Source organism: Chrysochloris asiatica, unplaced genomic scaffold (assembly GCF_000296735.1).
Source record: "Chrysochloris asiatica unplaced genomic scaffold, ChrAsi1.0 scaffold00261, whole genome shotgun sequence".
In the NCBI taxonomy this organism is placed as follows: Eukaryota; Metazoa; Chordata; class Mammalia; order Afrosoricida; family Chrysochloridae; genus Chrysochloris; species Chrysochloris asiatica.
The window spans coordinates 3,362,136-3,377,657 of record NW_006408779.1 but is presented as its reverse complement, the minus strand read 5'-3'; the positions used below and the strand labels follow the sequence as shown (position 1 = coordinate 3,377,657).

The 15,522-nt window shown below is 47.0% G+C and overlaps 2 protein-coding genes across 3 annotated transcripts in view; one reads left to right on the top strand and one right to left on the bottom strand.

Moving 5' to 3' along the window:
• The window catches only part of ANKLE2 (ankyrin repeat and LEM domain containing 2), a 38,742-nt gene extending 31,154 nt beyond the window's left edge, over positions 1–7,588 (top strand). The window contains exons 7-13 of the mRNA XM_006874071.1: positions 602–668; positions 1,644–1,816; positions 2,721–2,827; positions 3,593–3,783; positions 5,626–6,223; positions 6,792–6,923; positions 7,381–7,588. Coding sequence (XP_006874133.1) covers positions 602–668; positions 1,644–1,816; positions 2,721–2,827; positions 3,593–3,783; positions 5,626–6,223; positions 6,792–6,923; positions 7,381–7,588 — 1,476 coding nt within the window. The remainder of the gene's footprint in view (positions 1–601; positions 669–1,643; positions 1,817–2,720; positions 2,828–3,592; positions 3,784–5,625; positions 6,224–6,791; positions 6,924–7,380) is intronic.
• A 3,230-nt stretch (positions 7,589–10,818) lies between these two features.
• The window catches only part of PGAM5 (phosphoglycerate mutase family member 5), a 6,607-nt gene continuing 1,903 nt past the window's right edge, over positions 10,819–15,522 (bottom strand). The window contains exons 2-6 of one of the 2 annotated variants that reach the window (XM_006874068.1): positions 14,810–14,988; positions 13,262–13,387; positions 13,034–13,122; positions 12,678–12,811; positions 10,819–10,969 (exon numbers count right to left, since the gene is read on the bottom strand). In XM_006874068.1, the coding sequence (XP_006874130.1) occupies positions 10,819–10,969; positions 12,678–12,811; positions 13,034–13,122; positions 13,262–13,387; positions 14,810–14,988 (679 nt within the window). The remainder of the gene's footprint in view (positions 10,970–12,677; positions 12,812–13,033; positions 13,123–13,261; positions 13,388–14,809; positions 14,989–15,522) is intronic. The other variant, XM_006874069.1, reaches the window with a different exon arrangement.

Sequence of the window (15,522 nt, the reverse complement as noted above, 5' to 3'; positions counted from 1 at the left end):
AGAGTTTATATGAGTATATAGTGACACAATAGATGACAGCTCTGTCACGTGGGGTCACCATGTGTCATAATCTACTGGCTGGCACACACAACAATAACAACACTGTGGTGTTACTTCAGAGCTCCCAGTGGAGGCGTGTGGAGTGGGCAGGCAGACTGTTTGGGGACTACCCATCTTCTGACAGAAAAGGGCTACTTCATGGGCTTGGGAAGGAGACGGATATTTTTAATTCCGATAGATTCCTCGCTGGTTTGAATATAGTCTTCATCTTTAAGAGATAAGTTTCTGAATATGAGGCATGCTGGTAACCATAGCAGTGAAATGGGGGTGTGTGTGGGAACAATGCACTTGATAGCGTCATGGAAAATGCATTTTAGCACTTAATCATTCTGTTTACTTTTTGGTTTGCTTAATTTTGGATACAGATTTTAAAACATTGCTGATTTGACCTAATGTCAAAATACATCCTATAATTTAATAAGTCATATCACTTTTTAAAAAAGAGAATATTGTCATTATTTTTGGTTTAAATTTTGCTTTTATAAAGCAATCTTAGTAATATAAAATGATATAAATTCAAGGATTTTGTATTTTTTGATAGGTAATTTGTGAAAGAAGCAAAACCAAATCTGTGGAATTGAAGGAGCAGATCAGAGAATATCTGCAGGGTAAGTGCGGGCCCCCAGTGCCCCATGCTTGGGACCTGTTGTTGGAGGTCCGCACCTGGCCAGGGCCGAGGCTGGACCATGTTTGCGGGGGTTCTTGGCTCGGCTCAGGCAAAGGCGTCAGAACCCACCACATATTGACCTCAGGTTTGTTACGTGTGAGTGAGTGTTTTTTTACTATGGTTGCCTATAATTTTTACAATGAACGTGTGGTACTTTCATAAGTAATTAAAAGTCTAAATTGTAGCAAAAGCATTTGTTGTTAATTGTTGTCGAGTCAGATCTGACTTACAGCGACCATGTATATATAGGGTTTCTGAGAAGCAGCTGATGAGTTTGAACCTCTGGCCTTGTGGTCAAGTACTTACCCTGCAGCACCATACCGGACTCTAACAAAAGTGTTTCAAAACGAAAAGCTCCCCAACACCTGTTTCTTTTGGTGAGCCCCCTCCCTGTAGTGGTCAGCAGTCAGTGATCGTGGCCAGCGATGGGTGGTCAGGGTAAACTGGTGAGGAGGTAGGAGGAGGCTTCATCCAGGACGTTACAGCACTTCATCTCTGGGTTCTCCATTCTTCCAGTCACAGTGTTTTCTGATTCCAGATGAGTGCAGAGATGTGCGATACAAAAGGAATAGGGAAATAGAGGGGCAGAAAAATGTAGCTTTTCACTGTATGCTAACCCTCTTAGTCCTTCTGCCTGCTGGGAGGAAAGTGATTTTCCTTACAGACAAGACAGTGAGCTCTTCAGACTGAGCATGTTCCCTCCAGTACACACTGAGGAACCATGAACTGGCCCATCGGGCTCTGGGCTCCAGGCTGAGTTCCTTTTTATTATTAATTTTAAAGTCCACTTACAAAGTGCCAGAGAAAATGAAATGTGTGGTTTCTTATACTGCTTCCCCAGATGCATGCCATATACAATGGGGGGACAGGTCACCATGAGCAGGACACTCAGCCACACCTGTCTTCTCCACTTTAGGTCACTACTACGTACCGCTGCTGCGAGCAGAGGACAGATCTTCTCCAGTGATTGGGGAACTGTGGTCCTCAGACCAAACCGCTGAGATGCCACCTACTGGCCGTTTTGGGGGCAGCCCTCGCGACCCCATTCTGACCCTGAGAGCCTTCGTGGGGCCCTTGAGTCCATCCAAAGTAAGCTGCTGTGGACGCTACAGAACCTCTCCCAGGCGTCCACACAGCATGGTGCTTGGTGCTTGGTCTCAGAGAGCACTTCTGTGGTGCCCAGACAGCCATTCAAAGTGAGAGCATCGAAACATTGGCTGGTGTCCTCCATACCCTGACTACATGGCTGCCTTGTTGACTTGGGAGGTGCAGTGGTGAGCCTGGGTCTGTCAGCAGGGTGTACAAGGCTAGCCCTGACTCTCAGCTGTGAAGTCCGCCCAGCCTAGCCAAGCTGTCTTTTCCAGTGCCTTCACTCATCAAACTAGGTCACCATCTGGGCTGTGGCTCCCTATAGCTTATCTTGTCCAACTGCTTGGAGCCGTTGGCACTGAGCCATGTCACTGTGTCCAGGCCTCAGCCCTGTGAGTTCACAGTGTGCCTGCTGCTCAGAGGCTCTGTGGACAGTTCAGGTCATGTGACAGTGCAGTTCCCCTCCAGTTGCAGGTTAGATTCATTGACTTGTCTGTGGTCTGTCCTCATATGAAAACCCCCCAAAAGAATCAGTCATCTGCAACTATAACGGTACCTCTAAAAACAGGTGGTATCTTTTAGGCTTAGAGTTAGTTGCATAAAACATAAGTTATTTTTCTTGAGTGTGATAGGAAGAATGAATGGAGGGAGGGATCTTCGGAGCCCCGTCTTTAGGGAGGTCCACAGGCAGGGAGAAGGATCTTTCCTTTCTAAGACATCTTTCCAAATGTCCATCCACCTGCTGCTGGGTCAGGTAGTTGGGTGGTAGTGGAGAGGCGTGGGTGACAGGTTCTCTGACCTGGAGGAGGAAGAGGAAAAGGCCAGGACACTAGGTGACGTGGAGTCGTCTCCACAGCAGTGACTGTTGGCATGCTGTGACACGCATCTCATGTTTTCTTAACAGGCAGAAGGGTTCCGCAAACTCTGGAAAACTCCACCCCGGGAGAAAGCAGGTTTCTTCCATAACGTCAGGAAATCCGATCCAGAAAGAGGCGTTGAGAGAGTCGGGAGGTACTTAGTGGGCTAAATGTATATATTACTGAGGGCGTGTCCTATGATGCTCTGCACTGGGGCAGAGTTTTGATTGGCTTGGTGTTGGTGGGACAGCTGGGTTGTTGTTGTTTTTATGTGCCATGGAGTTGGTTCCGACTCATAGCGACCCTGCATAGGGTTTCCGAGGCTGTAAATCTTTAATGGGAGCAGAAAGCCTCATCTTCCTCCTGCGGAACAGTTGGTAGTTTCGAACTAGTGACCTTGCAGCTCACAGCCTGATTTGTCACCACTATACTAGAAAAGCAATCACTGAAAAGTGTTTACCCTAAATTCAAGAAGCTGAGTGAAGGTGTATATGTGAATGGAGCTTCAGTGAATGGTGTAGAACCTGTTTTCAAAATATGCGCACAGCTTCCGGTTTAAAGCTGACCAGGAAAGGGCTCTCACTTTTTACAGCCAAAGCCACAGTTCTGTTCGCCTTTATGCTGTGGTGTGTCAGAACCAGTGCGTCTGTTTGTGGACCGGTATTATTGGATGTAGTTCACCTCACTCTTCACAGGACTCTTTTCTCTCCATAACACAACGGAGGAGCTGCTAGGCTCCAGAGCCGTGCTAGGAGGAGCGTGCGTTCAGGAAACACAGATTCCTTCAGCCATTCAGGATCCAATAAGCTTGTAGACAGTGTTGGGCGTTTCTAGCATAGACTGGCTGTTTTCCATGTATTGAGTTCTGTAATGTCTCTTCTGCTTTCACAACTGATGGATTTTGTTTTGTTTGTTACAGGGACTTAGCGCATGACCTGGGGTACCCCTGGGGTGAATACTGGGAATTCCTGGACTGTTTTATTGATCTGTCTTCCCAGGAGGGCCTTCAGAAACTAGAAGAATATCTCACTCAGCAAGAAATGCATAAAAAGACCCAACACGAAGCAGGAGAAAACGAAGCCCGTCTCCAGGACAGAACTTCCGCCTCTGGTGAGGGCTTGGGCTGTGTGCTGGCCAGACCAGGCAGTCTCTGGTGTATGTGGTAAAACTAATTTGTTCTTATTCAATTTCCATTACTAACATCAAGAGCAAGACAGTATTCTTTGTGCTGTTATATTTTTTAAAGTTCTTAAGTAATTTTTCTAAATAGAGCCTATATTTGAATACTTCCCATATTTTCAGGAACGACTAGGAGTACCCATACCACAGTATTGTGTAATTAGCAGATGTCAGAGTGCTGAGGACTTTTGAAGCACAAAACAGAAATGGAAAGATTGCAATGGAAGAGGTTACATTTGACTTACGTCCAACTTAAAACTAATTCATGAGGGCATGAACAACACCATTTAAAAAAGAAAATTAGCAACACTTGTTTCGACTCAAATCGACCCTGTATAGGGTTTCCGAGGAGTGGCTGGTGAGCTTGAACCACCGACCTTGTAATTCAAACCAACCTTGCAGTCCAGGGCATTAGCCTGCAGCACCCCGCCAGGATTCCTCTCTGAGCGTTTTTGTTGTAAGATTGTTGTTAAGTACAGTGGAGTCTGTTCTGACTCATAGTGACCCTTGCATAGGGTTTCTGAGGCTGCAAATCTTAACGGGAGCAGAAAGCCTCATCTTTCTCCCTCGGAACAGCTGGTAGTTTCGAACTGCCGACCTTGAGGTTAGCAGCTCCATTCATAACCGCTATGCTACCAGAGCTCCTTTTATTGTGAAATAAAAAGGCAAAAATGCCCTCAAGCAAAATGGGCAAAGGACAGATTCTTCAAAGGAAATAAAAGCATGCTTAGTGGTATTAATAACAAAGAAATATACCTTTAAAACTCAGTTGTTGTTGTTAAGTACCATCGAGTCGATTCCAACCCATAGCAGCCCTGTATAGGGTTTCCAAGGAGCAGCTGGTGAGCTTGAACCACCAACCTTGCAGGTCCAACTGACCTTGCAGTGCAGCACATTAACCCACAGCATCACATGACATGGATTTGTAATGCAGAATCCATATTAGTGCAGAACGCCCATCTTACGTTAGATTGTTGTCAAGGGCCATTGAGTCAGTGCTGATGAATAGTAAGTAACCCTCCATAATGTTTCTGAGCAGTGACTGGTAGGTGTGAACCGCCAAACTTGCCTTAGCAGTCAGAACTGAGCCTAAGCTAGAGTGGTGGTGGTGGTGGTGTGCTGTGGTGACCTCGCATAGGGTTTCTGAGGCTGTAAATCTTTACCGGAGCAGAGCAGCAAGCCTCATCTTTCTCCGGCAGAATAATTGGTAGTTTTGAACTGCTGACCTGGAGGTTAGCAGCCCGACTCGTAAGCACCACACTCCCAGAGCTCCTGACACTTGAGTAGTGACGGAGCTCGAAGTTCGAGGAACTTCACACAGCACGGTTCCGTCTGAATTGACTTGTTTGTGTCTCTACGGCTGCTCCGGATGGGTCCCCATGCTGGATTGAGATTGAATTAATATTAAGAAAAGTTAGTTCTTCAGTCATTGGGGTCAGATTTCAAGGACTCGGTGGCCACTGACTGGGATAGCACAGGTCACTTTCCTTGGGCAGCACTACTCCGAAGCAGTCCTGGGTGCTGTCGAACAGTTCCACCTCATGGACTTGGTCTTCAGGGTCCCTAGAGGGTGTCAGGTACTCAGTGTCCCCTTCTCCAGCAGATAGAGGCAGGATGACTGAGGATTCCCATGGTGGGTCACCCCTGCAGGGAGACAGCGTGCTTCTCTCCAAGGCATATGGTGCCTTTCTGTCTGGACACCTCATGGGCTACAATTACAGCCTAATAGTACTCAGACCTTCTTTGTGTTGTTCACAGACAATAGTAAAAGATGCAGCAACTCCATCTCCATGGGGGCATTTCTAGATGAAGACGAGGACATGAGCTTGGAAGAAGTTAAAAATTGGCAAAATGCAGCTCGAAATGCCAGCCTGCCCACTTCTGAGGCCTCTGGAAACATCCTCCCTGTGGGGCAAGATGGGTACCTCCCAGACATCTTAGATGCTAGTGGCACACACGGTGGCAGAAATGGCTTCTGTGGTCCTCTGAGTCAGGCCAGGCCCCGGAGGGGGAAGAGGTCAGTGTCCCACACTGGGGAGGGCTCCCTCCTCTCCCCTGTCTCCAGTTTAACTGTTGAATTTGATAAACTGAATCTACAAACTCTGCAAAGTAACCTTTGTAAGACTGCTAGCACCAAAGAAACTAAAGATGAGATCATCCGGACTTCAAGAACAGACTCAGTGGGAAGTGATTTGTTAGAACCTACTGGTGCTGCTGCCCAAGAGCTCGGGGCTAACAAAGCCAGGACGGACCGTGAGATGTCAGCCGAGATTGCAAGCATGACCCTAGATCCCGACTGTTGCATGCACAAGGCCCCGTGTAGCTGCAGCTGTGCGTCTTCGGAGCCAGCCACCATGCTCTTCTTGCTCGGGTAGGAAGGTGGTGCCTTTGTGTGTGTGTGTGTGTGTGTGTGTCGGGGTGCTGCTTAAATGTTCTTTCCACACTTGGACTTGCACTTGCAGCCACCTCATTGTGGGAGTTTTATATCTCCTGAATATTCCTTCCAGTACCTCAAAGTTGGTAGGCTGTGCCCGGTTTCTAATGGCACCCACTCCTCCGTGTCATGGGGAGGCTTTGCCTCGGTCCCTGGGCAACATGAAGTCCCTACCTAGGGTGCTTACTGCCCTCAGTTACAGCCTCATTGAATCTGCCGGCTGAGGGACTCAAGAGTGTCTGGCCATACCCACAGCAGACTCCTTATGTCTAGTCCCACCCCTGACCCAGCTGGCCCTCGGGAGGCCTGTGCCCTTGGTGTGCTTGAGGAGTGGGACCATACTAGTGGACTCTTCAGTGCCACATCCTTGGGCTCAGTCAATCACCCTGTCATGCTAGGTGTGCATGTGTCCCTAGTGAGGAATTTAGTGGTGGTCTGGAAGTTTGTATTGTATACTCAGAGATGGTTTGGGTTTTTTTCTTTTCCCTTTTATCATGCACTCTAGAAAAGAACCATCGAAATTGGACCGGGATGTGCTGGCTGCCCTCGAGAGTGCGGACATTGATCCTCGTCAGTATCCGGCTGTCTTCAGGTGGAAGGATGCTGTTCTGGCCTATTCACCTTCAGACAGACAGAGGTACTGCAGCCCTAGCAAGCGCTGAGGTGCTTCTTGTGTGTCTACCTGGGCAGGCTAGAGTCGTATTGGTCAGCCCAGCAAGGGGCAGCCGCCCAGCCCAGGTGCTATGGGGCCCTGACTCAGGGGCTGTGAACAGACTGCCTCCAGACGCTGCCCTGTGGAACCATTTCACGTTCCAATCCTGGGGACCTTGGACAGGCACAGACCCGGGTTTGGAAATCTTGCTGGTTACAGGTCAGGCAGTGGACCAAAAGGTCCCTGCTGTAGGCTCCACAGAGTCCAAGCCCTCATCTTCGGCTCTGCATGTTCATTGCCCTGCGCGCCAGCCGACTCCTCACCCACTTGCCCCTCACCCTCTCACCCAACAGTCCCTCACCTACCTGCCCCCCTCACTGGGTCATTGTTTGCTTCCAGATTTGCAGAACTAGAATAACACGTTTCTCTTGGTTTTCCCTAGTTGGCCGAGCCCTTCGTTGAAAGGACTCTTCAAGTCTCAGCGGCCAGATCTCCGTTCTGCCCACAGCTGCAGCTTGGGAAGATGCGGACCTGCTGCCGGCAGCCCTGGGAAGCCCAGTGTCTCTGTTCCTGGCCTGGGCAGCCCCCGGCGGTATAGTCCTGTGCACAGAGGCCACCTCCGCAGGATGGCTGAGCTGGCAGCCTTGTAAGATCAGGTGCTTTTTATGGTACAAAGAGAAGAGTGATCTGTTTATTGCTAAATTACACACACAAAAGTATTCTAATTTATTAACCCTCATTTTGAGGGTAAAAGGATTTTAGAAAATAAAATGTTCTGTATTCAGTTTAGAGTTCTAAAATTTGGGGACAATTTGAAAGTGAACTCAGATGCAGATTTCCAGGAAAATAACACTATGGTAATGGCAAGTGTTTCAGTTAGCAGGTTCTAGTTTTCAAGTGTAACAAGGGGCTAACACAGCTCTCCTGAGGGTTCTGGACTGTTGCACGTGATTTAAAAATCCCGATTGCGTTTTTCCATCTAATCCTAGCTGGTCTGATGAGTTGGCGGAAAGGAATGGAAAGCCTGACTCTATCTTAAACTTGAAACAAAATATTAAAATAACTGATTGGAAGGTAAACCTTTGACTTTTCTGCTGAAGACATCTACCAACCATTGCCAAGACTGACCAGCAGAAGTCTCCAGCAGTAATGAACGATGTTGTCTTTCCCACCAGCACCAGAACCCCCTAGTCAACTTGCCTTGGTTACCAGTATGGACCTCTAATTGTTCCTTGGTTTTGATATTTATTCTAAGGATCCACTGAAGATAAAAGTAAAGGTTTTTTTTGTTTTTACCAGGGTTTGAGTCCCTGTTCTAACCTTTCTCCTGGGTGATCTTTCGGAACGCCTGTCACACCGGGTATGCAAGAACAGGATATACGCTCGAGTACCCCATTGCATCTGCCAGGAGGTCGACTTTGTCACTGGTGTTATATAAAGTGGCTGCATTTACAAAGACTTCCTAAAGACAGTGATTAAAAAGTACTAACGGAACTATTGCTTTTACTAACTTCAGTGCCTTTCGTAAATCACTTAAAATGTTTCTGTACTTTTTGAGAATCTACAGTTGACACTAGGCAGAAGCAAGATTCTTTTTCCCTTTTAAAAATTCTTAGTTGAAATGTACGTAAAAACACGTTTCTCTCACATGCCAAGAGACAGGCCATGAACACTGAAATGAAGATTTAGATTGACGATTGTTACATAAGATTCTATCGTTTGTTGTATAACAATCGAACATACTACAGAAGTAATACAGTGGCGTTTTTAAATGTTGTATTTTCAGAAGAAATTGGGGTACAGATCTTCAGAGAACTCAAACACAGTTGGCCCTCGGTATCCAAACGTTCTGCATCCTTGTAGTGAAAGTATTTGGGGAGAGTTGGGGAATGGCTGAAGTGGTCAAAAGCTAAGAGGGAGGTGAAGTGCTGTTGATAGCTGGTTTGCATTGTAAGGAATCCAGAGATGATCCGGAGTATCCTGTTAAATTGGGCACATGGACTACGCCATGTTATGTAAGGAAGACACTTGAGTTTGATGTCTGTAGAGGCCGATACTGAGGGACAACTATATTGCTTCATCCTTGATTTCTCAGTCTGCTGGTCCTGTTTTCTGTTGTTTGGACCACTTTTTGATCACTTCTGATTTGTACCAGGTGTGCATACTGAAGAAACACGGACGAAACCTATCTGTGGGCAATTTATGTTCTTTATCAAAGTACATAATGAAGTGACATTTTGTATCTTACTGATAATCATTCTAAGCACTCAGAAGAATTTCTACCTATGCCTGGGCAGAATGTGCCTTTTTTCTATTATAAAATCTTTAGTATTTTGAAGCACGTTAATTAGACGGTGAATTGCTTTTTGTTCTTTTCTAACACATTTGTTGACAAACCATTTCTGGTATCTTCTAAACTAGCACAGATTGCACAAGCACTCCTATGTGGGAAAGACTTTTTATTGAGATTAACAAGTGACCAGATAATTCTTCCTTTTGAAATAAGGGCTATCCTGAGTTCTCCTCTATAGTGAAGTGACCCTGATCTACTATGTCATTCTTTTATAATGAGTTCTGTGACTAGGGTATGGATAAGCTGAGAAGTTCCTTAATCAAGGGGGACACCCTCAGCACCCTGTGGCCAGGCTAGTTATAAGACCACACACAAGTCCTCTTAATAATTTCTGGTGGTTCCCAGAAAGTTTCACAGCTTTCAGAGGTGTTGGTGTATAAGCATGGAGACACTGACTTTCTATGATACAGTATCAATACTGCTTGGGCAGTGGCTTTGTGTTCTGGCTGGGATATTAAGCCAAACACTCCCCCACATCACAGGACAGCCCTCCTCACAGCGGGGATTGAATATTGTGCAGAACTCAAGGAAAGGGCCTCCTGGTACAACCACCCCAGACACAGGCCAGGGCGACCCTTGCCACACTCTGCAGGCTTCCTGCTATCTCTGAAACATACAGTTGGTGTTTCCACCAATAGGCAAAAAAGTAAAATAAAATTTTATTATGGAATTATTTCCAAAGTTGACAAACAGATCAAATTTTCCAGTAGCATGATTGCAGAAAATGTTTACATAATTACTTCATAGAAATTGTGGATTTTCTAAATTAATATTTGGGACAGTTCATGTCTAAATAAATAAGCATCAAAGATTAGCAGTAACCAGAGGCAAAGTGACAAGGCTAAGCCTGCAGCTGAAGATACTAACATAGCAATCACTGCATGTGACTTTCCTGTCACTAAGCCAGCGTTAAATGCCAGCATGTCACGTGTCACCCCTATGGCCTCTTCCACGGGACCAGCGTGGCCAAAGGCAGCCTCAGTACACCCCCTTCCCCACAGGTATCCTGGGAAGTGTATGGGTGTCTTTGTAGCTCTGAGGGTCTAACAAAGTTCAACTCACCCGTCCATCTCAGGGATCTATGACCCTGGAGTAAGAAACTGGCTTTCAAAGGAAGAATCTTAGATGAGGAAAGTGTTAAGTGACAAATTACAAAGCAAAGAGAAACTATGAAGTAAAGGAGAATAGGGACTGCCACTCCAGCCATCCCTGAGTCTCAAAAAGAGGGTGGTCCACTGCTGGTGTCGCCATGAAAGACCCCTCGGTAAAAGCTGTGCACAGGCCCATCCTCAGGTCTCATGTGATCTCCAGACAGGCCAACTTCTGGCTGGGAAACGTCCACATCACACCCAGGAGGTGAAAGCCTGGGCAGCCAGGAGGTCCCATTCCCTGTTCATTCCAGAGGACAGGCAAATGCTGAAATGCAGCATTTCAGACAGTTCTTATTTTCTGTAGGAAAACGATGCTGAAACTCAGCCTGTGTAGGCAGGAGGAGGGATACCCACATGCTTGTGGCCTCCAAGGCCCTCAGGACCGGGTGATCTTGTCTGGAGGCATGAAACCTGTGTCCCCAAGGGTCCTTAACGCGACCCTGCCATTGGGTCGGATCACCAGGTGGGTAATGCTGCCATTGTTGAGGGAAAGACGGAGCCAGCCTTCGGGTGGAAACTGTAGGGCTCTTAAGGAAAGAGAAAAGGCATGTGAGTGGGCGAAAGTGATGTTCTTTGTCAGGACACACAGGAAGCTGTTAGCATCTCTTCACTTTTTCCCACCACCTGGGGTCACTGAAGGAGTTAGGGGTACTTGGCAAAGCTAACAGCCACCCCAAAGTAAGAAGATCTCTATCTCAGGGCTGAGAGAGCATGGGTCAAAGGTTCCATTTTCAAACGAATTCTGAGGAAAGCTGGCTGGAGAAACGTGAGCCATATTACCAACATAGTACTAGATTGTAACCCACACTAAATTACCCATGAGTCCACACTGACACAAATAATTAAATACATGTGATGAAAACTGAAGACACGTTAAGACAGTCCAGTGGACTAATGGCCCGTGTGGACCTCCGTCTCTATGACCCTGAAACCAGAACTTGATGGTGCCCGGCCACTTATGCCAACTGCTCTGAAACGGATCATATTAGAAGGTCCTGGAGAGCGTGGAACAAAACTCAAAATCTTGAAAAAAAGACCAGGATTCTGATCAGTAGAACCCTGCTGGGCACTACGGGCCTTGGTCAGCCTTCAGCTCTGGAACTGCACTCACCCGTGACTCCATTTTCAGCCAGATAATAGTTTGGAGGTAAGGGGGGGGGCATTAGTGCAGTTGGTACACACACTAATTAGAATGGTCAGTCATTTGATATAAAAGGGCAGAATTTAAAGAAAAATTTCAAAACAAAGGGGAAAGAAACAGGGAGAGGTGAGAAGTGATTTTTGAAAGGAAGTGTATGATGTGTGGAATATAAAACATGAACTGCTCTGGTAGCCTTCACTCAATTCACAGTAGAAAGTTGGAAACAAAACCAGGTCTTTCTTAGCAAAGAACTTTCAGTACTCAACAAAGAACTACCACTATTCAACAGATGGGATGAAGGGAAGCAGTCCTGGACCAACATCAGAGCAGATGCTGACGTGCTGGAGGATGCGGCAATCAGTCACAGGTGGAGACTTGAGAAATGGGAGATTAACACATCTTCAAATCTCCAAGATGTTTATCATTTAATTACAAAAGAGGGAAACAGTAACTTCACAGTGAGAAAGCTAACAGCCATGCTTACCTGGGTGATCCCCTGACACAATGCCCCAAGGAGGCAGATCACCCATGCATCTTCCTATCCAAGAACACCAAACAGAGACATTCCAACAATGCTACGGGATTCTCACCCCAAGTGTTGGGTTATGCAAGGAACAGCTGAGGTCATCCCGACCAGCGGAGCCCGAGGTGACGTGATGTTGGAATGCAGTGCAGGGGCCTAGTCCCAGCATGGCCATTAACAGACCAGGTGTCTACCTGTGCTAAGTTTCCCGGTGTGTAAATTGTTAACCCACAGGGTTTTGTCAGAGGAGTACGTGTCAACTTTTTATATGGTTTCTGTTATTTTTCTCTGGTGGTTAACTGCTGTCAAGTCACTTTCGACCCAAAGCGCCCCTGTATAGGGTTTCCAAGGAGCAACTGGTGGGTCTGAATTGCTGATCTCAGTGTGGCACTGCAGGATAAACAATGAACTACCACCACAGGTTGGCAGTTTAAACTCACCTTAGAAACCCTATACAAGGTTGGTACGAGTTGGAACCAACTTGATGGGACTTAACAACAGTTATTTCTTTCAGATAGATAAAACAAAGGGCTCAGAGCAGCTGAGGCACTGCTTCAAAGAGCGTCCTCACCTGCACACAATGTACCGGATGACATTGGCGTGACATATGAAAATCTCGTAACTGTCTTCCTCCTGCCTGGCATCTGCCCGGTGGATGTAGCTGCGGAATGCGGCCTCAATCCGGGCCCCGTCCTCATAATACTGCTGGGAGCAAAGGAAGGATCAAAAGTAAGAGAGATGAAGGAAACGCAGAAGCCTCTTGAGGCCGTCAGAGAAGGCAGTCTTCCAGCAGCTACTATAATGAAAGGCACGGAGGAGCAGGGGCGAGAGGAGGCAAGGCAGCCCAGGGCCAGACAGGGAGGTGGAAAGGACGCGGGTTGCTGTGCCAGGAGGGGGACTGCCTCAATGTCGAAGGTAGGTTTTTACCACAGCTTCTGGCTTCCAGTGAGAGACAGGTGGATCGGGCTCAATGGGAGCGCCTTCCCTGAGCAGGTCTGTGCTGACTTTGTACACCCCTGGAGAGAAGCAGAGGCCCCGAGGGGTTAGTGTCACACAGACAACAGGCTGCTTAGGGCAACACACACTCTTACACCTCGTCGTTCCCAACTCTACCTTTACCCTGCCGTGGTGTCCTTCACGCGGTGGTGGACTCACCTGGCAGGTGCTTGCTGATAATGTCTGTTGTTTCTATGGCTCGAGTCATGGAGGAATGTACAATTTTGTCAAACTTCAATCCCAGGCTCGCAAGTCGGAGACCAGTTAGTTCAGCCTGTTCCCGACCTTGAAATTGAAACACACTGTAGAATAACATGTATCTGGATTCTTCCAAGAATCCCTGGTGATGCTGTGGGTTAAGCAACGGGCTGCTAAAAGAAGAGTTGCCGGTTCTAACCTACCTAACAGCTGCTCCCGTAAAGACTCACAGCCTCAGACACAAGCGCTTATGAAATAGTTCGGCTCTGTCGTATAGGACGACTATGAGCCGGAATCGACTTGGCAGCAGTAGGATTTTTTTGGTTTAGAATCCTTCCTATTTTTATTTCACAAACATTTTAGCCCTTACTGTGCACAAGCCTCCATTCTAGGGTGGGGATACAAGACAGGCAAGTATGTGACCTTGTGGAGCTTGGGTCCTGCTAAGGGATGTTACCATAAACATGGAAAATCCACAAGATGATCTGGGTTTCTTTCAACCACCATGCTGAGAATAAGCACCTGAGTCCACCAGCAGTCATGACCACAGCTGACAATTGTTGAAACGTGAGCGTTCTGTTCACGCATCTCGTTCTTATCCAATTACATCAAGAACAAGTTTAAACACCCTCCATGACCCACACCAATTATGCACTCATTACAGATTTCACTACATAAAACATCTTAAGATCTCAGAGCCACAAACTAGAGCTTGAGGAGACAAGTGATTTTTCTGAATTGTATTTTGAGAATCTAGCTCAAATTAGTCGTTTTCCACTGGATGTAGTAACATTCACATAAGCTGCTTCCCAGTCTCAAAGCTGCTTTTTCACATAGTGGTATCAACCCTGGAGAAGGAAGAAGACACTGGCTGGAAAACAGGATACCAGGTTCCTGTTCATGCTTAAATGTTTAAAATATGCACGAGTGGGTAACGGCTCATTTTAAAAAAAACACAAGCTCTACCTCAGGATAACACTGCGTTTATTCTACTACCGAAGTCTAACACGTGGACACAGAGACAATGGAGAGGCTTAGGGGTGTGCTTCTGGCAGCAAGATACTGGGGACAACCCACACTCCCACCAGCGTTCACAACAAGGACCCTAAACAGACAGGTACTACGTCGGGCTGAATAGAAGATGCTTCATACAGTCAATGGCAAGAGAAAACCCCACTGTGCACAGATCTGCTGTCTTCTAGAGGTACAGCACGAGGAGAGAGCACGCACAGCTCTGACTCATCCTGTTTCCCCCTAAATGCCTGTCTTGGGAGTCCTGGTGTGGCGCTGTGGGTTAATGTGCCAGACTGCAAAGTCGTCTGAACCGCAAGGTCAACTCACCAACGGCTCCTTGGAAACCCTATACAGGAATCAACTCAACGGCACTCAACAACAACAACAACAAATGCCTGTCTTGAGTGAAGCCGTACTGGTAACGCCAATGCTAAGTCTGGAACGATACAGCCCTGACTGACTTGAGGAGGCACAGACCCTCAAGAGCCTACGTACCCAGTGGGGTGAGTGTCCGGTCCTTCTCGAGGGAGCCATCCACGTGGTACTGGGAGTGCCTGATGAGGAAGATGTGCCGTGTGGCCTTAGCTTTGCAGTGGTTCAGCTTAGACGCCAGTTCTTCTTCTCCGGACTCTACGTTCCTTTTCCGCAGGTTGACAAGAGACAGTGGCTCTCGCCTAGTATTGAAAGTGAAGATGAAGATGAGTATTTTTTGACATGACAGCTACCTTTCAGATTTTATAAGCCCAGAGAAGAGTCCAGGCCCTCAGTACTCCGTTCTCTACCACCTAGTGGTGCCCCTGCCATGAGCCCAGGAGACTGCAGCCTCCTTGAACACATGCCCACATAACCATCCTACAAGCAATACCTGCTCTACGGGGTCCAACTGGAAACAGTTAAACCAGCTAAGCCTCTGCACAGTTCTGTTCTACTTAAGGAGAGATGGACAATCAACAGCAAATGACATGTCAAACCCAAATAAACTCCATGGGCATCAAGTCGATTCCAGCTCACTGCAACCTTACAGGACACAGATTTGTCCCATGGGGTTACTAAGGCTTTATGGCAGAAGACTGTCGCATCTTTCTCCTGGTGGGTTCAAAATGCCAACTCTTTGGTTAGCAGCCCAATGCTTGATCCAGTGTGCCACCAGGATTCTTGAAGACAATGCCAGACAGTCATAAAAGATACAAGGAAAACTAAACTAATGG